The sequence below is a fragment of the Ptychodera flava genome, chromosome 22 (assembly GCF_041260155.1).
Source record: "Ptychodera flava strain L36383 chromosome 22, AS_Pfla_20210202, whole genome shotgun sequence".
Taxonomy (NCBI): Eukaryota; Metazoa; Hemichordata; class Enteropneusta; family Ptychoderidae; genus Ptychodera; species Ptychodera flava.
The window spans coordinates 31,564,265-31,589,094 of record NC_091949.1 but is presented as its reverse complement, the minus strand read 5'-3'; the positions used below and the strand labels follow the sequence as shown (position 1 = coordinate 31,589,094).

At 36.6% G+C, this 24,830-nt stretch overlaps 1 protein-coding gene across 1 annotated transcript; it reads left to right on the top strand.

Moving 5' to 3' along the window:
- The first annotated feature begins 420 nt into the window (after window positions 1-420).
- Window positions 421-22,260, top strand: LOC139123194 (centromere protein U-like). The gene is made up of 9 exons (XM_070689293.1): window positions 421-527; window positions 3,129-3,225; window positions 3,793-4,261; window positions 5,126-5,368; window positions 13,681-13,786; window positions 14,527-14,605; window positions 16,556-16,665; window positions 18,835-18,988; window positions 19,896-22,260. The coding sequence occupies exons 1-9, from the start codon at window positions 448-450 to the stop codon at window positions 20,013-20,015; spliced, it is 1,458 nt and encodes a 485-aa protein (XP_070545394.1). The 5' UTR covers window positions 421-447; the 3' UTR covers window positions 20,016-22,260.
- Window positions 22,261-24,830: the final 2,570 nt, after the last annotated feature.

Below are 24,830 nucleotides of genomic sequence, written 5' to 3'. Positions count from 1 at the left end.
CGCTCGTCTTCTAAATTTTGTTTCACATAAAAGCCGTTGAAAAGTTTGATTACACAGCTTTTGATACCTGTGCGTATCATTTCAGAAGGCAAACTATATTTTAGCTATGAAAGAGTTCAAACTTCCAAAAAAGTAGCCGGCGAAATCGTGAGAGTAACCGGTCAATTTCGCCGGCTGCCGGCTCCTAATGAAACCCCTGCACATCAGCCACATCACATTCGTAAAAACTGATAAAAAGTTCAAATGAATCAAAGAAAGCCTATTGTTACATTTGGGTTAATTCTGTTTAGTTTTGTTCAGCATTGTCAGTTTCATGCGTGATTTGGTGACAGTGGAAGTGAAACGAAAATGAGAGCGCCGCCACTGTTTGGAGTGTGCTCCAATGTTGAGATAACCTTTAACCTCATCGCATTTACCCACAATGCCATAGTGAACGACAGAGAAATAATGGCGGAAGAGGCCAGCTTGAAAAGGACGGTCTTTTGGCCTGATCGCTCTGGCTTGCCCGCTGGCGTTCGGCGAGCAAAGTAAGTTCAACCAGATATTTACACGGGATACCTCTGTTTCGCCTATGAAGAAAGATTTGGTAGTGCTTCATTTCGTTGTCATGTCTTAGGCTTCGTGTGCGGCGGTATGTTACGCGGGAAATACAAAATCGTAAAAACCGCAACAGGATCTCAACCATAAACAACAACTTATTTTAATGTTGTGTCGATGAAAAATAGAATCATTTGCTGTAGAAGTCAGAGCTAAACACCCCACAGAAATTTGTCATTGCATGGAGGTACCAGATGACCCGTTCACAGCTTCAACCAAGTTTTTACACCGTTAACTGGTCTAGTTTCCCTGTCCACCTCCAGGTTCATGTTCTTGATACCCATGGGGAGCAGGTCATCTCGGGGCCCAGACACTTCGCACCAAAACCACTTCGCCCCACACAACTTCGTCCCAAAACCATTTCGCACCAAAACCACCTCGTCCCAAGTATTACCTCGTCCAACGCCACTTCGCCCCAAGTACCACCTCGTACTAAAACCACTTCACTAAAGTATAGTTCCGCCAACTCGTCCTAAAACATCGATGCCACGATGTATCATAACGTTGTTTTAACTGCAACTTGGCTACCACGAACCATTTATTCTTCCATGAAACCATACGTATATTAGAAAAAAGAAACATGCAAACTACTAAATGGTACATTTCAGGTGCCGTGCGTGGTATTGCACGATGCGATGTCATTTTCTCGAAATGTGTACAATTTCAAGATTTCAGTCCTAGAATGATAGAAAGGTGATTAAAACTTCACAGGCAGTGGTTGGTTATTTTCAGCTTTTAACGGTTAGCGATAAATTGAGGAGTGAAGTGGCAATGTTTTTGGGGCGCAATGGTTTTGGGCGACGTGATTTTTGGGGCGAAGAGGTTTTGGTACGAGGTTGTTTTGGTGCGAAGTGGTTTTGGTGCGAAATGGTATGGGACGAGATGGTATGGTGCGAAGTGGTTTTGGTGCGAAGTGTCTGGGAACCCGTCATCTCGACCCCTGTCCGTTTCGACCCAAGTAATTAACACCGGTTGTGGTCACCTCGACCCCGGTATCAAAGTCACTTCGACCTTGTCACACTTTTCATGTTGTGAAATAACATTTTACTGAATATAAAGTGCAATTTTGCATACGAGAATTGATCGTGTTTCTGTGAGAGGATCTGTTTGCTTCGAAACGGTGATTTGGCTGTTTGATACGTAAAATGCAGGCACCACAGTCTAGCGTCTATGCGGAGACGATTTGCCGTGTACACGTATGCATCTACCAACTGTCAGCCATACAGGTTTTTGGTACAAACATGGTGTTCCCGGCGTTACAGTTTGCTAGCATCCACTATAGCAATTCAAAGTGCTATGAACATCAAATAAAACTGACGACGTGCTTTCGAGATAATATACAAAGGGTGTCCTCGTAATACTGAAGGAAAGGTATGAGGGGTTGAGGTGACAAGGGTGGAGGGGTCGAAGTGACTAGAAGCCAATTATAGCTAAAAAAAAGATGATACAGACAGTGCATGATTATGATGTAGCTTTTCCTAGTTTCTGTAAACCTGTATCAGAACATGGAGGTAAAAGCTACGATCAGAATATGCCCCGCCTTGTCAAAGTTCAGGCAAACAAATGCAAAGGACAGCTAGTACACTAGTCTTTGGTTGTTTGAAATGTCCCTTTCTGATGGAATCAGCTATAAATGGCACTGTGAGTCTAAATGATGATGACACTACTGCCACTGGTACTACGTAAGCTTTGAAACAAATAATGCTTTGAAACTTTCTCTACTTGTATGTTTGAGAGAGAGCTCTTACCCATTGCTTTGAATGCAACAATGAATCAAAAGTTCTATTCCTTGCATCACTTTCTCAAGTACCAGTATCTTCAAAACCACAGACCAATGTGGCTGAAGACCACAGACGTAGCCTTGTCCATTTTATCCTAAATTGAAGTAATTTACACCCTTTTGTTGCTGATTGTAGGTCACCCCAACTTGAATACACTGATCACTTTGACCATACCATGCAACTTGGCTGGTAAAAATGATGTTTCTGTGAAAAATCTGCTTGCTTTGAAACAGCTATCTCTGATATGCAAAATGCATGGACCTTGGCCTAGTGCCTACGTGGCAATGCTAAGCTGTGTACACCACACCTGATCAATGCATCTCCTTGGCTGCAGGGCCTGCCTGAACTATGTAGTGTGTTTCCAACATTACTTGCTTCCACTAAGCCCTGAAAAGCACTATGAGCATCAAACAAAGCTGGCAACGTGCTTACAAGATAAATAGTACTAGTTTTGACTCTGTGATACTGAGGAACAGTGTGGGATGGTCAAACTAACTAGGGTGGAATGGTTGAGCTGACCAGGGGTAACTTGTGTCGAAGAGGTCAGGACTTGTAACTAAAAGCAGCTGAGAAGAGATACATCCCATGCAATCTTCTTTATCTCAATGCTGTTTGATTTCATCTGTCCATTTTTCAAAATCTCTTTCTCTGAATATATCAGACTTACCCCAGTTGACAACACTTTTGTAGCACTTTGAAGTCATGTTCAGAAGCTGTCATTGTTGTTACATGTATTTTTTGTTTAAGCAGTAAACGACAAGTAACAATGAGACCATTTACATTCACACAAGACTGGGAGGCTGTTAAAAGCCCAATGATAAGTACTGCAACAAGGCCAGATGTCCAGGTGAGATACATGTACCAATTAAGATTATATTTTTGGTACATTGCACTCCAAGTAGTAGTGCTGTAAAACGTCTTGCCCTTATATTAAGACAGTTAAAATAACATAAGTATAGTGTTTTCATCAGGAGCGGTAGGTGGGTAAATGTTACCAGAATCTCCCATTTATTTTACAGTGGTTCCCCTTGTTATGTCAACACAATAATGGAAACTTGTTAGAGATGTATGCTAACTAGAATGCTATTTCTGTCTCATATCATACATTATCCACTTGTTGGTGCACGTTATGTTCTGTTACAAGCAAAATTACTTGCATGTCAGATTTTCCTAACCAACATGCAGTGAGACTGAGAGCATACTGTGGTAAATCACAAAATTTGGCAAGTCGACAGTGATTTTTCGTTTTGTGTTAGCATACATGTAGCGTCTACATAGAGTGTCATAGCATTAGCTGTCACTTTTTTGAAAGAGTAGAAATGTTTCTTTGATTTCCGAAGCATTTGCCTATGTAAGTCTTCCCTAACTTAAAACAAAAGCACAGAATGAACTGCATGCGATGTGTCATCCTCAGGAGGCAAGTGATCCAGTAAGGGAGAGACAGGACCCTGCTGAATCTGGCGACAATGAAGTAGCCCAGCGATCTGAATCTGAAACTAATTTTCCCAGTGTTCCAAGCCCTTCAACGGTGGTAGCAACAAATCTAATGCGTAAGACGCCAACCCCAAGAGTACTCAGAAGGTCTCCACGTCACAGTTCAACCTCAGGAGGTGAGACCAGTCCAGTAGGTCAAAGGTCAACAACAGAGGTGGTTGCAAGTCCAATCAGCCAAAGTTCAACACCAGGGCAACTGGAAAACATTGCTAATGATTCCATAGCTACAGGGAGGATACCAGAAACTCAGGCATCAGTCAGCATGGATAATGGAAGCCTACAACCTCAAGAGGAATCACCTGCATCAGATGCAAATATTCCAAATGAGGCAACAGATTTAACTCCTGATCAAAATCTTAGTCAAGCCTCAAGTGCATCCAAAAATAAAAGTAAGTTTAGTTGTGTTTATTACACTGGTGTGCTTTAGCTATAATCTACTAATGATGTCACAGTTTTTGATAGTATGCATGTATCTCAATATTGTACCTACATCAGCATATGAAAAGCAAAAGTTCCAGTCAGTTTTGTCACTTAGACTCACTAGCTCATTTTCTAAAGGAGCATTTGAAATTTATGCATGAGCAAAACATAACATACTCAAAAGTTTTTCCATACATGTATTAATGTGAAACTCCTGTACCGTCTCCGATATTTTTCAATTTACTTTATCCAAAATAGGCTCTTTTCAGAAGTGTACATTATAGCTGTATTAAGCTATACATTTAACTTAGAAATTTCAATTATCTCTTCAAGATTGCACAAAGTATAAATGTATTATTCAACTATTGATATATTTTTACTAGATTGATTGACAGTTAGAGGTATCACAGTACTGTTGTTACGACTAGAGATTGTTGTTACCCTATCGAGAACTCATGTGTAAATATACTCTAAAATGAATGCAAATTAGCCACAATGCTGCAGAAATGGTTAACAAAACCTTACGTGCGTGTGTGTGTGTGTGTGTGTGCATAGGATAGGATAGGATAGGATAAACAATTTATATAGCGCCTAGTATCCATCAGCAATGTTCACTGGCGCTTTACACTAGGTCACAGGTAAGCTCTCTTGAAGAAATGAGTCTTTTAAGCAGAGATCTGAAGGTGCGAATGTCCGTGGCTGATCGAATAGGAGCTGGCAGTTTGTTCCATAGAATTGATGAGGAATAGGAGAAGAATCTGTACTTGTATTTACTTGTTTACATGTACTTGCATACTGTACTTGTATTTACTTGTATATGTCTACACTCACAGGTCCTGCTAGAAGGAGGACAAGGTTCAGAACTCCTACATCAGCAGGAATAGCAATGGAAGAACAATCATCACAGCCGTCTGCGTCACAACCCGAAACCTCAGCGTCAAGAAAGACTTCCACAGTAAAACAGTCAACTCGTAACACAGTTTCTAAACCATCAATGACTCCAAAGAGTACACCAGTTGTGAGCAGAAAAAGGCAGAAAGAGAGAGTGTCTTCTGAGGATGCAGACAAAACTTCTGGTATGTCTTGACATTTAGATTAACATCAAATTTGAGTAAATTAACAGAAGTTTTGAAAGGGCCTAATGTTTCCTTGTTATTTCACACAAATGGCTGTAAAATGATGCTATACTGAATTACAGGCCAAGGGAAGAAACTTTTATTGTCTTATGCTGTCAGGTTTTGGACAAGTGTTCCAGGAATTGTACACATCAGTGGAAAGCTTTCATGGCGTGATATTACTTTCTTACATTATTTTAGGTGGAAGGCTGCAAGTACATGTAGCATTATTCTATCAGCCTAGACTTATACTTTTAGGCATGTTCAACTGATGGCAGTTCTAAAGAATAAAAAGGGCGCCCTTGGTCAAAGCATAGAGTCAGGCTATTATAATTACAAATTCATATTGACAATAGATATTTAATTTTATCAAGATATGTGAATTTTGATCCTGAGGTCAATTGATATCAATACATAATACACTGTGAAATTCTTTGTCAGGTTTTTGTGTCCTATCAAAAGAAAACCATTATCAGTATTTGTTTTTTTTTCCCATTTCTTCTGTTTTTTGTTGTATGAATGGTCAACACAAGCTACTTTTCTCCAAAACAGCAATTTTCACAGAAAGAGGTGACAGATCAGCAGACTAATACCGGTAGTAATACAACACCAGACGGACATCAGTACTGACATTCATGCGAACTACCAATATTTTATCATAAAAAGGACTGTGAGTGCTGGTTATTATATGGTGCAGATGGTTGCAGTCCCTACAGTATAGATTTCAAAACTAGTTATTAACCAACATACATGTTAATGTAACTCGAAAAGGTTCTTTCTCTTGGTGAAATGCATGTACCTGATCAAAATACCATTGTTCAGTGATGAAATTGTACAAGTACAATAAATTATAGCATATACATTCTGTCTAACAGCCATAGATACATGTGGTTGTGATATGAGGATTTGTACAAACTATTGGCCTTTAGCACTGTCATCACCACAGTTGTAAAATTTCACACCCCCATTTTTTTACTGTGAAGTGTAACCTCTACACTCTGAAACAGGTGTCAGGGTTAAAAACCCCATACTTTCCCATTCCGTAGATCTGCACCCCAATTACAAATATACCAGTATCTGTGACTTGTTGTTTAGGAAGATAGTTTATATTGTAACAAAAATTAGATTTCTGAAACAAAACAGATTGAATAGAATAGATCAGTCATAACATTTTGTTGCTTGCAGTGACACAATAATAGAAAAAGGTAAATGCACTGCCAAATTTTGAAAATGAAAAAAAATATGTAGTGTCAGGGAAAGACACTAAGGGTTGTCCGATTGCCCGGGGCAAGTGAAAGTCGCCTTCGGGCAAGTGAAACGCCGATGCCACTTGCCCGACGGGACAAGTGAAAAATAATTACCATACCTAGAAATCAAATCCATGAGATCGATTTTCTGATGTGGGAACACCGACTTCAACAACAAATAATAATTATTTTACTTCATTGTGAGAACTAGGAATAAGTTTTTCACAATATTGCATGATCGTTTTCAATAAACAATACCATCAGTTAATTACCGTACGCTGGTAGAGCGTACGTCCACAAAGTTCCTTGCCCTCACAAGACAAGGTTAATATGGTGTCCACATGTCTGTACGATCAAAAAGACATACGAAGTTTTTGTGTTTTGTATGAATGTTTACAACTCTATAAAAATAAAATTAGGTAGCGACAATTAGCACCAAAAATAGTACTTTTACTAAAACATACTCTACAATGCAATGTTCAGTTCAGTGACTGGCATTCACGGGGGGTCATTGTGGAAAGATTGCATGCAAAGATGACAGCATGCATGGTCACAAGCAAGCTTTGGTGTCAACGGGTCCAGTCTTTGAATTTTCAATGAACACTGATTTACTTCTCAGGTCAAGGAGCCAAAAGTTACTTGTCCATGGCAACCAACCTCTCTGTTTGTGAATTTTCCCATTCTAAAATGACTGTCAAGAAGCAATCGGACCGAATTTTAGGCCGTGGGCTAGAGGGGGTCTACGTGCACCCCCCCCACAGGATAACAAACCTGTATTTTTCAGAAGCCTTGGGATCCCTAGAATACGAAATGGAATTTTAACAGAAAAAATATAGGGATGGAATAGCTGTTATGGTCATGTTTTGAAGGGTACCGCAAAATCACGATTTTCCAAGCCAAATGCATTTTCGTCAAATGTGTCTTCTTGTAAGTCATGTGCTGAGCTCATTTTTTAACATAACCTCACTTGTTTGGTATCATTAGAAAGGGAATTTAGTCCTCTTTAAGATGACATATTGTACTATGCAATATCTTCTACAGTTTTTGTCAAATATAACCAAAACTTACCCCTTACCCCAAAATTTAACATTGCAAATTACAGTAAATCTCAAATTCTACCAATTTTTTAGCTAGGCATAATAAAAAATGCAATGCTTTGTCTGAAATCTGTTTTATTTCATACAGGGACATGTCAGAAACATGAAATAGACTTTTAACAGAAAAAATATTGGGAATCTACAGCTGTAACAGTCATATTTTGAAGGGTACCGCAAAATCACAGTGTTGCAGATTTGCATGCATTTTTGTTAAAACTGTCTTCCTATAAGTTATCTGCTGAGCTTGTTTTTCAATATAACCTGGCTTGTTAGGTATCATTAGAAAGATAATTTACTAATCTTGAGAATGATATATTGTAACATGCAATATCTTCTATAGTTTTCATGATATATAACCAAAACTTACCCCTTACCCCAAAGTTTACATTGAAAATTTCTGTCATAGCTAAAACCAAATTTTACAATTTTTTTAGCTTGACACAAAAATCTGGCCCTTTTTGCTATTAAATCTGTTTTATTTGGTACAGGGACATGTCAGAAATATGAAATAGACTTTTAACAGAAAAAATATTAGGAATCTACAGCTGTAACAGTCATACTTTGAAGGGTACCGCAAAATAACAGTGTTGCAGATTTGCATGCATTTTTGTTAAAACTTTCTTCTTATAAGTTATCTGCTGAGCTTGTTTTCAATATAACCTGGCTTGTTAGGTATCATTAGAAAGATAATTTACTAATCTTCAGTATAATATATTGTAAAATGCAATATCTTGCATAGTTTTCATGATATGTAACCAAAACCTACCCCTTACCCCAAAGTTTACATTGAAAATTTCAGTCAAAGCTAAAGCCAAATTCTACAATTTTTTAGTTTGACACAAAAAATCTGGCTGTTTTTGCTATAAAATCTGTTTTATTTGGTACTGGGACATGTCAGAATTATCAAATAGACTTTTAACAGAAAAAATATTGGGAATCTACAGCTGTAACAGTCATATTTTGAAGGGTACTGCAAAATCACAGTATTGCAGATTTGCATGCATTTTTGTTAAATTTTTCTTCTTATAAGTTATCTGTTGAGCTTGTTTTTGAATATAACCTGGCTTGTTAGGTATCATTAGAAAGATAATTCACTAATCTTCAGAATGACATATTGTAACATGCAATATCTTCTATAGTTTTCATGATATGTAACCAAAACCTACCCCTTACCCCAAAGTTTACATTGAAAATTTCAGTCATAGCTAAAACCAAATTCTACAAATTTTTTAGCTAGAAACAAAATCTCTGGCCGTTTTTGCTATTAAATCTGTTTTATTTGGTACAGGGACATGTCAGAAATATGAAATAGACTTTTAACAGAAAAAATATTAGGACTCTACTACTGTAGCGGTCATATTTTGAAGGGTCCGCAAAATATCAGTGTTGCAGATTTGCATGCATTTTTGTTAAATTGTTCTTCTTATAAGTTATCTGCTGAGCTTGTTTTTGAATATATACTGGCTTGTTAGGTATCATTAGAAAGATAATTTACTAATCTTTAAAATGACATATTGTAATATGTAATATCTTGCATAGTTTCATGAAATATGACCAAAACTTACCCCATACCCCAAAATTTACATTGAAAATTGTAGTCATAGCTAAAATCAAATTCTACCATTTTCTTTACCTAGACATATAAAATCAGGCATTTATTTGTATGAAATCTATTTCATTCGGTAATGGGTCATGTCAAAAATATAAAATAGACTTTTAACAGAAAAAAGATTGGAATTCTGTAGTTGTAACAGTCAGATTTGAAGGGTACAGCAAAATCTCAGTATTCCTGACTTGCGTGCATTTTTGTTGAATCTATCGTCTTGTAAGTCAGCTGCTGAGCTTCTTATAGAATATAATGTAAGTGTTAGGTATCATTAGTAAGGTTAAAAGTACTAGTCTTTAAAAAGACATATTGTAACATGCAATATCTTGTACAGATTTTTATGAAATATGACCAAAACTTACCCCATACCCCAAAATTTACATCGAAAACTACTGTCATAGCTAATATCAAATTCAAGCAATTTTTTACGCAGACATAAAAAATTAGGCAATTTTTTGTATGAAATCTGTTTAATTTTGTACTTGGCCATATTAGAAATATGAAATGAACTTTTAACAGAAAAAGTATTGGGATTCTATAGCTGTAACAGCTGTATTTTTAAGGGTACAGCAAAATCTCAGTATTCCTGATTCGTATGCGTTTTTGTTAAACCTGTCATCTTATAAGTAGTCTACTGTGCTTGTTATTGATTATAGCCGGGTTTGTTTAGTATCATTGGAAGGTAATTAACTGGTATTTACAATGAAATATTGTAACAGGCAATATCTTGTATAGTTTTCATGGAATATGACCAAAACGTACCCCATACCCCAAGGTTTATATTGGAAGTACTGTCATAGATAACGTGATCAATTTCCGTGAATTTTAGCTAGACATGATAAAAATAGTTCTGTTTCGGTATTAAATCTGTTGTATATGGTACTGGGTCATGTCAGAAATGTGAAATAGACTTTTAACAGAAAAATATTTGGACTGTTTAGTTGTATCAGCCATATTTTGAAGAGAAATGCAAAATCGCAGTACCGCAAACTGGCACCTTATTTGTTAAATTCTTTCTTGTAAGTCATCTGCTGAACTTATTTTGTGACACAACCTGGCTTGTTAGGTATCATTAGTAGGAAATTTATTCTTCTTTAAGATGACATATTGTAATATACAATGTCATTCATAGTTTTCCTGGAATATGGTCAAACTTTACCCCATACCCTAAAAGTTCAAATCGCAAATTACAGCTTATCACAAATTCTACCATTTTTTGCTGCACATAATACAAAAGGCAATTCTTATTTAAAATCTGATTTATTTGTTACAAAAGTATGTTACAAGTATAAAATTACCTTTTCACGGAAGATGATACAATTTAGTAGCCACTTGGATCATTTTTGGAGGGGGAACCCAAATATTGCAAATGTATGTGTTTCGGCAAATTTGCCCTGATACCTGGGTACCCTTCCAAATATGATCCAAAAGGCTACAAAATCATATTATGTTCCTGTTAAAAGTTAATTTCATATTAGTAACATACTTTTCTAACAAAAACACAGATTTCATAGATTGCATACAAGCATTGCCTTTTGTATATAAAGTTAATAGTTTCAGATTTGCAGTAATTTGCTGTGTAACCTTGGGGTATGGGGTAAGCTTTGGTCCTATTTCATGAAACCTAAACAAGACATTGCATATTACAATATGTCATTTTAAAGACCAGTAAATTACCTTTCTATTGATACCTAAGAAGCCAGGTTATGTCAAAAATCAAGCTCAGCAGATGACTTATAAGAAGACAGATTTAACAAAAAAGCAAGCGAGTTTCAATACTGTGATTTTGCGAGACCCTTGAAAATATGACTGTTACAGCTGTAGATTCCCAATATTTTTTCTGTTACAAGTCTATTTCATATTTCTGACATGTCCCTGTACCAAATAAAATAGATTTAATAGCAAAAAGGGCCAGATTTTTTGTGTCAAGCTAAAAGAATTGTAGAATTTGGTTTTAGCTATGACAGAAATTTTCAATGTAAACTTTGGGGTAAGGGGTAAGTTTTGGTTATATATCATGAAAACTATGCAAGATATTGCATGTTACAATATGTCATTCTGAAGATTAGTAAATTATCTTTCTAATGATACCTAAGAAGCCAGGTTATATTCAAAACAAGCTCAGCAGATAACGTATAAGAAGAAAAATTTAACAAAAATGCATGCAAATCTGCAACACTGTTATTTTGCGGTACATGACTGTTACAGCTGTAGATTCCTAATATTTTTTCTGTTAAAAGTCTATTTCATATTTCTGACATGTCCCTGTACAAAATAAAACAGATTTAATAGCAAAAACGGCCAGAGTTTTTGTGTCAAGCTAAAAAAATTGTAGAATTTGGTTTTAGCTTTGACTGCAATTTTCAATGTAAACTTTGGGGTAAGGGGTAGGTTTTGGTTATATATCATGAAAACTATAGAAGATATTGCATGTTACAATATATCATTCTGAAGATTAGTGAATTATCTTTCTAATGATACCTAACAAGCCAGGTTATATTCAAAAACAAGCTCAGCAGATAACGTATAAGAAGAAAAATTTAACAAAAATGCATGCAAATCTGCAACACTGTTATTTTGCGGTACCCTTCAAAATATGACTGTTACAGCTGTAGATTCGTAATATTTTTTCTGTTAAAAGTCTATTTCATATTTCTGACATGTCCCTGTACCAAATAAAACAGATTTAATAGCAAAAAGGGCCAGATTTTTGTGTCAAGCTAAAAGAATTGTAGAATTTGGTTTTAGCTATGACAGAAATTTTCAATGTAAACTTTGGGGTAAGGGGTAAGTTTTGGTTACATATCATGAAAAACTATAGAAGATATTGCATGTTACAATATGTCATTCTAAAGATTAGTAAATTATCTTTCTAATGATACCTAACAAGCCAGGTTATATTGAAAAACAAGCTCAGCAGATAACTTATAGGAAGACCGTTTTAACAAAAATGCATGCAAATCTGCAACACTGTTATTTTGCGGTACCTTCAAAATATGACTGTTACAGCTGTAGATTCCCAATATTTTTTTGTTAAAAGTCTATTTCATATTTCTGACATGTCCCTGTATGAAATAAAACAGATTTCAGACAAAGCATTGCATTTTTTATTATGCCTAGCTAAAAAATTGGTAGAATTTGAGATTTACTGTAATTTGCAATGTTAAATTTGGGGTAAGGGGTAAGTTTTGGTTATATTTGACAAAAACTGTAGAAGATATTGCATAGTACAATATGTCATCTTAAAGAGGACTAAATTCCCTTTCTAATGATACCAAACAAGTGAGGTTATGTTAAAAAATGAGCTCAGCACATGACTTACAAGAAGACACATTTGACGAAAATGCATTTGGCTTGGAAAATCGTGATTTTGCGGTACCCTTCAAAACATGACCATAACAGCTATTCCATCCCTATATTTTTTCTGTTAAAATTCCATTTCGTATTCTAGGGATCCCAAGGCTTCTGAAAAATACAGGTTTGTTATCCTGTGGGGGGGGGGGGGGTGCATGTAGACCCCCTCTAGCCCACGGACTATTTCACATCGAGATATTCAGCATGCATCACATCGTAAACTCGCTGACAACCTAAGTTGATGATTAAAAGTTTACTTAATCTGCGCATGGGCAGTAAAAAGACCACCTAGGTCATCAGAAAAACATATATAGTGCAATGTAATGAAAACTTCATGGTGCCATGGTGGTGAGGGATGATATAGGTAGTGTAAAAACATGACAAAGAAGTACATTATTTTTCAGAAGCTTCAAAACAGGCTTTATAACTTCTAAAGATTTTTTCTTTCTGTATGGTTCATTTAAAACTGAAAAAATACCTTGAAGGTACAGTGGAAGTGGCTGTTATTATTTGTACATTATTATAGCCTTAAGAAAGTAAACATACAAGCATATTAAATAATATAATTTTTTCATGAATATTAATGAACCTGCCAAATTTGAGCTGTCCAGCACTCTTGTAAGTCTGGGAAAAATAGAGTGACTGACATTTTTCACTACATCATGAAGTTTGATGAATAACATGATAAAGGTTTTGAAATAAAGTGTGTGAAATAAAAAATCACTGATTTTGTTTTTCGAACCACGTAATTTTACTGGGCAAGTGGTTTTCCAATGCGGGCAAGTGAACTTAACCCCCCACTTGCCCGCAAGTGGATAAAAAAATAAGTGTCTTTCCCTGATGTAGTGTCAGAGTTATAAAATATGGTTGGTAAAGATGTTACAGCTATACAGCATACAGATATCAACACAGCTTACCATATGTTGTAGATCAGCATTGTCCAAAATATCTTTGTTTTGTGAATTGTAGGTCATGTAAGAATGTGGACAGGCAGTGGGCGTCATCGGACACTGGCAGACTTGACAGATTTGGATGTCATATTAAACATGGTTGAAGAAGTCACCCTGGATTATAGGTTAGCTGTTTGTATTAATGTATATGTAGGGAACCATTAAGGAGGCACGTTTCACTGACATGGTTTGGCCCAATCATATTGTTTTGATGGCAAAAGTAAAAAGGGAAATTGGATGGAAGATTTAAGAGACTGTCCTTTAGCAGACTTTGCCCATTGCGCGAAAGTGAAAAGTGCTTTTTATTGTGATACGTGAAACTTTAGCTCAATACCTGAGCAATGTAATGTTACAGTACACTGCTCCACATAAAGGTGTTACCAATTAAATCTCTTTAAATACAAGTAATGTGTAAATATGTGCATGAGTGCGTCAGGAATTGTCCAATCTGTGAAAAAACAGGGACATCAGAGTAAGAATTGCTCATTCATGTACTTGTTTTTTGAGTCTTTATAGTGTTTTTGTCTCATTCCTCAGCGTGACTTCACCACTGCAGTGATGTGCAAAGCATCAAAATTTTATAGTGCTTGTCTTTTTCTAAATGTATGCAGTGCAGTTTGACCATTTAACTGCAAAAGTAAGTTTTTGTCACCGTTATAAAATGTAACCGTGACGATTTCTTTCAGATCCATACTCCTTTTTAAGAGATTTTTCCCAAAATTGTGATCATTCTGAAATTATCAAAAGAATTACAGAAAATCTGTTAAAATTTTGGTGGAGAAAATTACAGCACTCAAAGGATTAAATCTCATGTTATTGTTATGTTATGATTTCATCAAGTTTTTTCATTACTTCTGCATTGCAGGGAGAGTGTTGAATCTAAAGCTTGCAAGAGAGGCATAAATGAGTTCTTCATACAGTTTAAGAAGACCATCACTGACTATGTGAGTAGCTAACCATCTGAGAAGGCCATAACATGCCTCGTAAATCCAATGTCGCCCGCTCCGTAGGATTAAATTGTAACTTGATGATGACATAGCGGGCCACATAGTCATCACCTGACTGAAAGTGAACCCAGAACTATTTTCAACTTGACAACTTTGGTATTTAAAATGATCAAATTGCATGTTTTACATAGGAAATACAGTTTTGACAAAATTATGCAAAACAATTGATAAACCACATAACAGTGATTTCAATGCTCTATTCTATGATGAAAGTCATTCTATTTTTTCAACCGACTTTTTTCTAACATGGAATGAAGCAACATTTGTATGTTAACCCAAACATCTGGGGTGTCTGTGTCTGTCGTACACAATGAGTTGTACCAATCTGAAATGCACTGTACAGCATATGCATTTTTAAACTCATCAGGGTATATGGAGGAGTGACTATCTGCAGGCTGCTGAAATTGCCAACAAGAACTTTCATACAAATTCTACCATCAGATACTTTGCATGTAATCTATATACAGAAGACTGATATATTCAAACATATCAGAACAGTATGTTGTGCACACAGTGTACGTAGCTCAATTGATATAGCGCCCTCACAGTTCATAATCAAGTACAGTAGTGCAACAAGTAGTGTTTGCCCACGGTCCCTCTTTGCCTATGAATATGTTCTTACCGTACGGTACGTTTACACAATTCAGCACAACATCTCATCCTGTGATGGTAAATTGTCTCCCACGGCCTTTTAAGTTGAAATGAGAATTAGAATTAATCTTCCATCTGAGATCTCTGGTAAAAATTGACAATACAATTGTACACTGTACGTGTATACCATCCATATTCATTTGATATTCCTTCCTTCCTTTCAATCTATCACTACATGTACCTCAGTATGCTTTCCCTAACATCTCCAATTATTGTGAATTTTATTATATTTAGTTGTAGTGTTACAGACTATATCATACATTGATATCCATGTTTCACATGGTGGGAAAAAGATTACTTATGTAATAAATAAATAATTTAAGATGATTTAAACAGAAAGGGATATATTCCATATCTTGACCATTTCAGACTTTAAATACAGTAGGTTACCATTTCACAATTCTGTTGCAAATCTATCTTTTCCGAAGACTCTACGCTTACATGTACCTTCTCAGTAGAGCATCAAAGTCTTGATTTTATTACATGTACTTATGTATTGCACCATTTTGTTTAACATTAGCTACAAGCAATGAAACCCCGTGCATAAAATAGCAACACACATCATGGATAGAAAAATGCATTAATTAGGTGACCATTAAATATCCTATCATATGGAGTAGGGGGCCACAGAAGGATATCAGTGGAAGGTTACAAAAATAAAGTACAAGAAAAATATTTAGTTTTGCCTGATGTTCTGTCATATGAATGTCAATATCACATATTCTTTCATCTTAAATGATTTTTCTATATGTAAAAGGAAATAATGTGCAAGTTAAGGCTTAATCTTTAGTTGGTCAGTCAGCAACAACTTTGCATGTGTGATCATTGAAATCATACTATCGTCAATTTTTGAGAAGTGATTTTTTAGTTTTTTGAACTAAGCTAGGGAGAGGTTTTATACACAGATTTATAGCATTTTTGAAAATGTCCTAAAAGTATGGGAGGGTCTTCTCACTCAAGCAGGAATGAAAATGGTATCAGCCGTCTGTTGTTTGCTGAAGTTAACTGCAAGTACTGGTCCTGTAGTAAAATTTGAAACAACTTTGCAAACCAATTAGACAAGTGAGAGATAACATTTTAATGATTTTAGATCAGTTTCATCGTTCATTCTCGACTGACTTGCACTGGAACATACTTTCATCAAATAGACAGTAATAAGTACCGGTACGTTACTAAACTTCTTGTACAAGTTCTGACAATTTTCAAAAAGTTACAAGTATTAATTTCTGTCACCAGATTGACTTGTCACAAGAACACAGATTACTCCGCTCAGCTGTTTCAAGAAATGCTGCTAGGACAAGACAGTTACGGAAGACTTTGCTAAATCTTCGACTAGAAGACAAAAGGTAACTTTTGATTAATCCAATCTCTATTGATGTTAATGGATGGATTTCAGTCCAGCTGACATATGGTCGGCCCTTTTCATTGTAGATCAGAGTGAGCTCAGTCTCCACTTTGTTTGTGTGCTATCATGGTTTTTATTTTGTGTTTTATGTTTAATTCATTGCTTTATTTGAAACAAACATAAATCTTTGTGTTTCAGCTCTGTTATTGTTTACTCCATGTATACACACAGGGCTCCCGCTACCCGATCGCCAGCTCGCCAAAAACTACAAAAAATTTCAAATGGCGACCAGAAATTGAATTTGGCGATTTAATTGGCGAAGAAAGGTATTTCCCCAAAAAATATCGCTTTTGAATAATCAAACCAACTTTCATATAACTTCATTCCGACAACACATCTGCAGCAGGAAGTTCTGTGCTCTGCGTTTCGCAAGGCAAAATCGAGGCTGCGTTGTTGGTGTCGATAGTGACCGAATGCTTCCGATGTCTCCCGACTGGGTCCTCGACACGATTCGGACGTCACCATCGGCTAGTATGATATTTCCCGAACGACGTTCGGAAACTTTCGGCCACTGGCACGTGTACTGAATGTTATGACATTTGCTCAGCAATAGCACGTTCGATCTCTCAATGTCCGACTGATTAGCATTAGAATGGATTCGAAACGAAGTCTTGCCGACTTCTGGTGAACTCCGGGACCCTCGAGAAAAGAAACGGAGCAATCGAAAAATGGTGGCGATGAGAAGAGAGAAAGCGGAGCAGCGACAGAAGGGATAAAATTGCTCACAGCAAAGCGAAAGATGAAACCGATTGGTTCAGACGATTTCCTGGCTCCGCCACGATGGAGAAAAAACGCATGTTTTTCTGCAATTTCTGCATCAGAGCTGGCAAAACCAATATTTTCACGACGAGAAGACAGTCAGATATAGGCCTACCTAAAGCTGATGATTTTGTAAAACACGAGAGAACAGGTGATCACAAATTTGCGTGTTCTGCTAACTGTAGCGTTCAAAACGACGAAATGCCAAAAGCAGCAAAAAGAAACTATAGTCACATCCCCATTACAATGCGGAGTTTATATTTCGTCGCGAAAGATTTGGATTTTGTGGTAAAATATGTTGCATCAAAGTTTATAGACAATATTGATACCACATCAGGTGAAAAATCTGTAAAACCAATAGTCAATACCAGTATAATGTGTATTTTCACGTTTGAACAATAAACAGTCCAACTTGTCATCCATATATGTTTTAATCTTTCTCATTTTGAGTCCCGCAATTATGGTGCATTGGCTAATGGTTGCTTCATTTGGCTAAAGAAAAATGTATTTGGCTAATCAGATGGCTAATGATTGTCATAGCCCAGAGTGAGCCCTGACACAAACAAACAATGACAAAACATTGGACCCTGAGCTCAGAGTCTAAATCTGTACGTGCATTTGAAACTGTGTTTTGTTAATGGTTGGGCTGCCACAATCAATTGTTATCATTGGTGAGTGTGGACCTGTTAACAGGGAATTTGGATGTACAGTTTCAGTGTTGCAGCCAGGAAATTGAAACCAGGGGACACTGTGTCCCACTGCTGTTTATTTTTGGGGACATTTTGCACATTTTGGGGATAACATGTGTGAGTCGTCAATCACATTTTGTATTATTTTATCATAAATCAGTTTTGCAATACAAAATTTAAGCTACCGGCTTTTGTAACAGCAATTGTAACAGTATACCACATACTGTATGTGCCTCCAATCAGAGCTAAGTCAGACTCACAACCAAGTTCAGCGTTTTAGTTACTTTTAATCACAGCTTTGAAAGTACATATATATAAACTCCAAAATATTCATGCAAAACGAAGGTTATCGTGAGTATCAGATATTACTTGCAGACTTCTTCCATTGAACACAGTTGACTCATGAGTGTGCACAAGGTGACCTGCAGTGGGTGAGAATACAGGACAAGGGGTTCCGTCTGGGGACATCGCTGCAAGGGCACGACCTGGCTGCAACACTGCAGTTTAATAATGAAAGATATATTGAATCACAACAGTTTCATATCTGTCAGAGAGAGATACTGTACACCTACATACATGAAAGCAACGGTATGATGTGTACATGTATGTACCACAGTTCATGTCATTTTTGGTGCCCTAATTTTGAAATCTTGCAACTGCAGACTTGATGAGGAAATTGCCATCAAGAAACACAGATTGGAGGAGAATAAGGATCACAGGAAAGCCATGGAAGAGATCAGCGATTTCCAGACAAACTTGCAAGATTTATTCCAAGAGTACTCTGAAACAATGGTGACATCAAAGCAGAGAGACACTGTGAGTTTGCAATTCTTCTGTAAAAAGATCAGATTACTCTAGTGACCTGGACTTCTGGTCTGTCGATTACTACAATAATTATCACAATGCACGGTATGATGGCTAGGATGTTTTAGACTTGCTCAAGACGGCAACAAGCATTGGTAACTTCCAGCTGGGTGGACACTGGCAGTCACAATGAAAACACCATTCAGAACAGCGCCCTCATACACTGTATGTCAATTGTGATTTAAGTGTTGAAGTACTTTAGAATGTGCGCTTGATCTGTTGCCTTCATTCTGATGTGTGAGTGCAAGTGTACAATTTTTTTTATATCAGTGTTCTCCACAGCATATTCTTCTGTGGTGAAAATACTTTAACTTATTAACAGAGAGTTGGCCCACCCATCAAAAGCACTTGTGGAGAACTCTGGATATACAATGTATGTGAGGCCTGCTTTGACAAGACAGTTTTTATGACAACTGTCAGTCACACACAATATTGAAATCTCTGATAATTATTGTAATTTAATGTAAATTTTTAGCGGTTTCAAATAAATTTGAAGACATTTCAGCCATCTAAACAGTGAAGTGAGATAACACCTGCAGTGACCGACTAACTATGAAGCAAAGTTGGAGTGTTCATTCTGTGAAAGTGAAAACAAGCCGCTATAAAGTTGTGTATGCTTAATTAACTCACCCATGTCAAGCTTTTTGTGCATTCCTTGTTGGTTGAAACATGGTGGATGGACCTCAGGGAAAATAGTATCGGCAACCTAAAGTCATGAAGCTGTTGTGTAGATTTGGCAAGGTCATTTTTAAAGTTTTAATTTTCTGTGGTGAGTGTAGAAGTAAACACCATAGTCCATTGCATTCAAAAAATGAAAATTTACAGAATGTTTTTTTCACATTTTGTCACTGTTCTGTAGGATTACAACTGTCCAAGCAACCTGACAGGACTGGTTCGAGATGTTGGCAACACATTGCAGACTGTAACATCACTCAGATCAACAAACAACACTCTTCAGCAGTGGCTGGATTCACATTAGTGTGCACTCCTCCTGTGTTATCTCTTATCTGGAAAGGTTGGATCTGAAAGAAAATAATCTTTTATGCTGTTTAACAGCTCCTGACGAGAAACTTTGGGCCCAGTTTTGGTCCCAGAAGTGTTCCGGAACTTCATTTGCAATTTTATAGTAAACAAAGTGAACATAAAATATGGCTGCCACTCTCTGCTGACAATTCAATATTGCTGACATAAAATTATGATGGTTTTGAGGAACAATGTTATCTCGTGGTTATTCCGTGAAAGTTCTTGTAATTTTTGAGACCAGTTCTGGCAAATATTCTACCTTTCCCATGGCACGGTAAACGTCCAAACAGGTAGAGAGCATGTGACAGTGTTGTTGCACTTGTGACAATTGTTGATATGGCAACTGTCATTATAAACAAACAAAATGGCTGCCTCCCTCCACTCCATATGATGAAGTAGTGCGATTGAAATCAGAAGAGATTTAAAGCAGAGGAAAAAGTGTTTGATCGGTAGCGATTGTAATAGCATGATGCACCTTTAAAGGTTCTTCCCGTACGACTATTTTTGAAGCCTGGGATTTTTTTCTGTGGTGTTCATTGAGATGAGAATTTCACATGTGGTGTTGACTTCTTCGTATAGTTTATGAATGAAGCCTGTTTACATGAATATTTCCATATTTATTTGCACGGCATAATAAAGTAATGCCTCAAAATTGAAGTTTTTTGCTATTATTTGTAAAATTCTGGGCATGGGTATATGCTAAATCGGTTAATACCCAGTGTTTCTAGTGTCGTATCAGCATTCGTGTCATTTGTGCTGTGTTGTAAACTGTACTTTGTCTCGTGTTTGATGCAGCACAAACGACATTCATGCTGATACGACACAAGATCAGAACAGGTGATATTGGGTAATAATCTCTAAGTATGATCAAATTTCAAGCAGACATACTGGTCTATTTTGGCCATTTCCTGAAGGCCTGGCTTAAGTCAAGAGGAAATTTGGCGTGCACGATTTCAAGATATACAAAATAGCTGTCTTATTTCATCATGGTAATTTTACTAGTATCAAAAAAGTGATCCTAAAATGTTTGGCATACTACAAAGTCACTTCATTCAAAGCAATGTGACAAAGAAAAATGCTGTGGATTAATGCAAATCTGAAAAGAATACAAGCTAATGTTCTCTTCTCACTGTGGCTTTTCCTGTGATAGAGAACAGTTAGTAAAGGTGACCTTGCCTTGGTAACCACACTGTCATTGTTTTATAGATTTTGACATGTCACAGGGTACATGTAGTAACCATCTATATAATTGTTGTCTCTGTTATTCTCCTTATTCTTTGAATGCTCATTTTGGAAGAACCACACAGTCACAGATATGCCCACATTGTGGTTGACAGCATAGCAATATGTCTGTTAACCTCTGTAGATCATCGATTGCCTGTGTTAATATCATTTGTGTAACCCTTTTCCTGCCAGACATTATCACTTTCCCATCAGCAGAGTCAGTAAAAAGCGGTATTGAGCCAAACACGACGTATTTTCACCCACTTGACTTGGTCTTGTATTGCATCTTTAGTCCAAAAAAATCAAGTTTACAGTATTTATGTTTTCAACAGCTTTCAAATGCACAGTATTATGTTATAATACCATATGGAATATGTTGTGTTTCATTAATTTTAACCATCTTGACCTGGTAGTGAAATATGGACTTGGCAGGAAAAGGGGTAATACTACAGCATGTAAAGGGCCAGTAATGCTAAATTTTAATGATTTTTTCATTATTTTTATTTTGTATGTAAACTGCAAGTTATTCTACTCCAAAAATCATGTTGAAAAAGCCACTATGTAGCTTTTCAACATATCATCTGTATGGGCAAATTGTACCATTATTGTTTGCATTTCAATTCTAGTCTGGGGAAGAATTCACTTGTCAACAAAAACAATGAACTTTACACACGTAGAGGCTGAGTTGAGAAGCTGAAAACTCTGTATATGAACATATCTTCAGTCAAACGAGAAATTATGGATGACATTAAAAACAAAAAGGGTAAAAAAATCATTAAAATTTAGCATTACTTGCCAATTAATTAAGGAGCTTATGTTTCTTCAACAAGAAGGTACCTTATGTAAAGGTTATTGTAATGTGTTAGTAATGTGTATAGAACACAATACTGGCTTCTTGTAGAGTGTGTACAAGTATACTAAAACTTTGGCTCACGTTGAATAAAGTTTTTTCTACATTCCACACTTGAAGGGACAAAGTCGGCCATTTTTTCATGAATTTTGTTTGATACAATATACTACTTATATTGTTTGACATGTTGAAAGATAGTGAATGGGTGACCATGCATATATTCGACCTCGGTTTTAGACACCATACACGAAACCATTGGGAAAATGAATTAATGGTCATGACCATTAATTCATTGATTCTTCCTGTGCATCAGTCAAAATAAGTGAACCCCCTACCCATTACACCAAAAAGATGATGACCCCCTTTAAGACGACAAAAATTTCATGACCCCCATTGCTTGAGTAAAGCTGCACACACAAACACCTCTGGAGGGGGGTGGGGGCAATAGAATCCAAAAATAAAAGATTATCAGATTTTTTCAAATGACCCCTTACAAACTCACAATGTGTTAATTTGCCCTTCTGACTTGCTATAATTTTGAAATGACCCCTCAAAGGGATTGGACCGAAATTACAGGTGAATCCCAATTTCTTTGCGCAAGCATGTGTACAAAATTTTGATATTTGGATTTAATTGATAGTCAGCTGTTGATAATATTGATTCCCTATGCATTGGACTCTATGAGAAAACTATGAATAATTCTTTTATAATGCAAAAGTAACTTAATGTGTGCTTTTATAGGTTTTTGATAATTGATTTAAATGTACTTGATTCAAACGGTATTTGAAATTCAGAATTTGACAACAATTATGATATTGGAATTTCACCTAAAACTGTAATTTCACTTTTCATGGTACTAGTAGTCTACAGGTAACTTAAATATTTTCCGTGACAAAATTTGCTATATCTCTAATATGTAAGTAATAGGAATTGTTCATTGCCCTCAGTGAGCTCGATTTACAATAAGACAAGCCTCAGAGTTGTCAAGTCAAGATGTTCATGTGACAGAAGATTATACTTTTGTTCAGATTTACAGTGAAAATGACTTCGGAGAATGAAATCATGCAGCGAATAATTTTTATCTCCCAGAATATTTTTGAAAAGTGAAACTGCTTCTGACGGGACGGATACTTATGAAAATTAAGTGATCCCCCTATGTGCTGTTTGAAAAATACATGACCCCTGGATTTTGCCAGCCCACCCACGGTCGTAATAACTGAACACTGCCTTTAAGTTCACTCTCCTGCGGAGTGCTTTGGTTATCCATAGTTCCCAAGCAAATGCAAAAATTCATGTTTAACTTGAGATTAACATGTGAAAGATACGTGATAAGAACCGTTTATACTCTTACGAATGTGTAAAGTGAAGTGAAGAGTTATACACATAGCGTCAGAAAATGTTGGGCCTCAGGAAACATAGGTGAGAACTTGGCCGTGTGAGGGCGTCTTGCGGCACTCCAAAGACAGAGAGCAGACATCATATTTCTACAGGAAACACACTGTGCATCACAGATTGAAGCTGACGCATGGACAAAAGAATGGGGTGGTGAGGGAATATGGAACAACTATAAAAACAATAGCAGAGGAACAGCCATACTCTGGAAGAAAGATCGCGAACTTGACATTAAGGTAATTAAAATGGCTCACGAAGGACGAACTATTATTGCTATGTTAAAATATGACAATGTTAATATTTTACTTCTGAACATCTATGCTCCAAACTCTGTCAAAGAACGAAAAAACTATTTCAATTTACTCAGTGAGGAAATTGAAAAAGCCTCACGAGATCATGAATCAGATTCCATAATATGTGGTGGTGATTTCAACTGCGTTGTAGATACATCCAAAGATAAGATATCCTCAGCTAGGTTGTGTAATGATAGTAGTGTACAGGAGATTAGGGGTGGACCATTTGATATCCTGGGGGGGGGGGGGCTTGGAAGATTGGTGGAGAGCCATTATTTTTTTCCCACGTGCTTCACCATGAATTATTTTTTTTCTACAGGGCATATGCTGGCAACTTTTTTTTTCACTTTCCTTCTTCGAGATATATTTTTTTTTTACCAATTTCGGTGCAATGTTTGTTTGCTTGGTTTTTCACACCCAGTAACAAGATGCTGTTCTATCGCACACAGACTATATTCAAGAAACTAAATGAAGTTATGTAAATACATATACATTTTTGATTCACTTTACGAAAACATATTTGTAAAATTATGTACATTTATGGCATTTACTTATCAGTGTTGTCCTTACATTGAAAGTAGCCGGGTAATTTAAGAAAGTAGATGGGTGGACTGCGAGGGAGCGAAGGGACTGAGTGGTGAGTGAGCGTAGCAAACGAGGGGGGGAGAGCGCGGGTGTCCCCCCTCTCGCAAGGCGAAAAATGAAATTTTGGAGTGGAAATGGTTTTCTCTGGTGGCATCTGAGGTGACATTTACTGACTGAAACAGTACTTTTGTTGTGTGTCTTAGACGTGGCTCACATACAACAAAACAAACAAACATGATTTTGTTTTGTTTGTATTATTTATGACACACTTATGGTTTTATTAGCTCCCATAGCCATATGTATATATGGCAATGGAAGCTATTCTTATAGGCTAGGGAAATGTCTGTATGTATGTATGTCTGTATGTCTGTATGTCTGTATGTCTGTATGTCTGTCCGTCAACATCAAAAACTCCAAAACCGCTGCA

Excerpts from the sequence above, each read along its gene's own strand:
- LOC139123194 (XM_070689293.1), top strand. The coding sequence starts at position 448 with ATGGCGGAAGAGGCCAGCTTGAAAAGGACGGTCTTTTGGCCTGATCGC. Across the intron at positions 5,369-13,680 it reads GGATGCAGACAAAACTTCTG|GTCATGTAAGAATGTGGACA; the intron begins GTATGTCTTGAC and ends TGTGAATTGTAG. Across the intron at positions 16,666-18,834 it reads CTTCGACTAGAAGACAAAAG|ACTTGATGAGGAAATTGCCA; the intron begins GTAACTTTTGAT and ends TTGCAACTGCAG.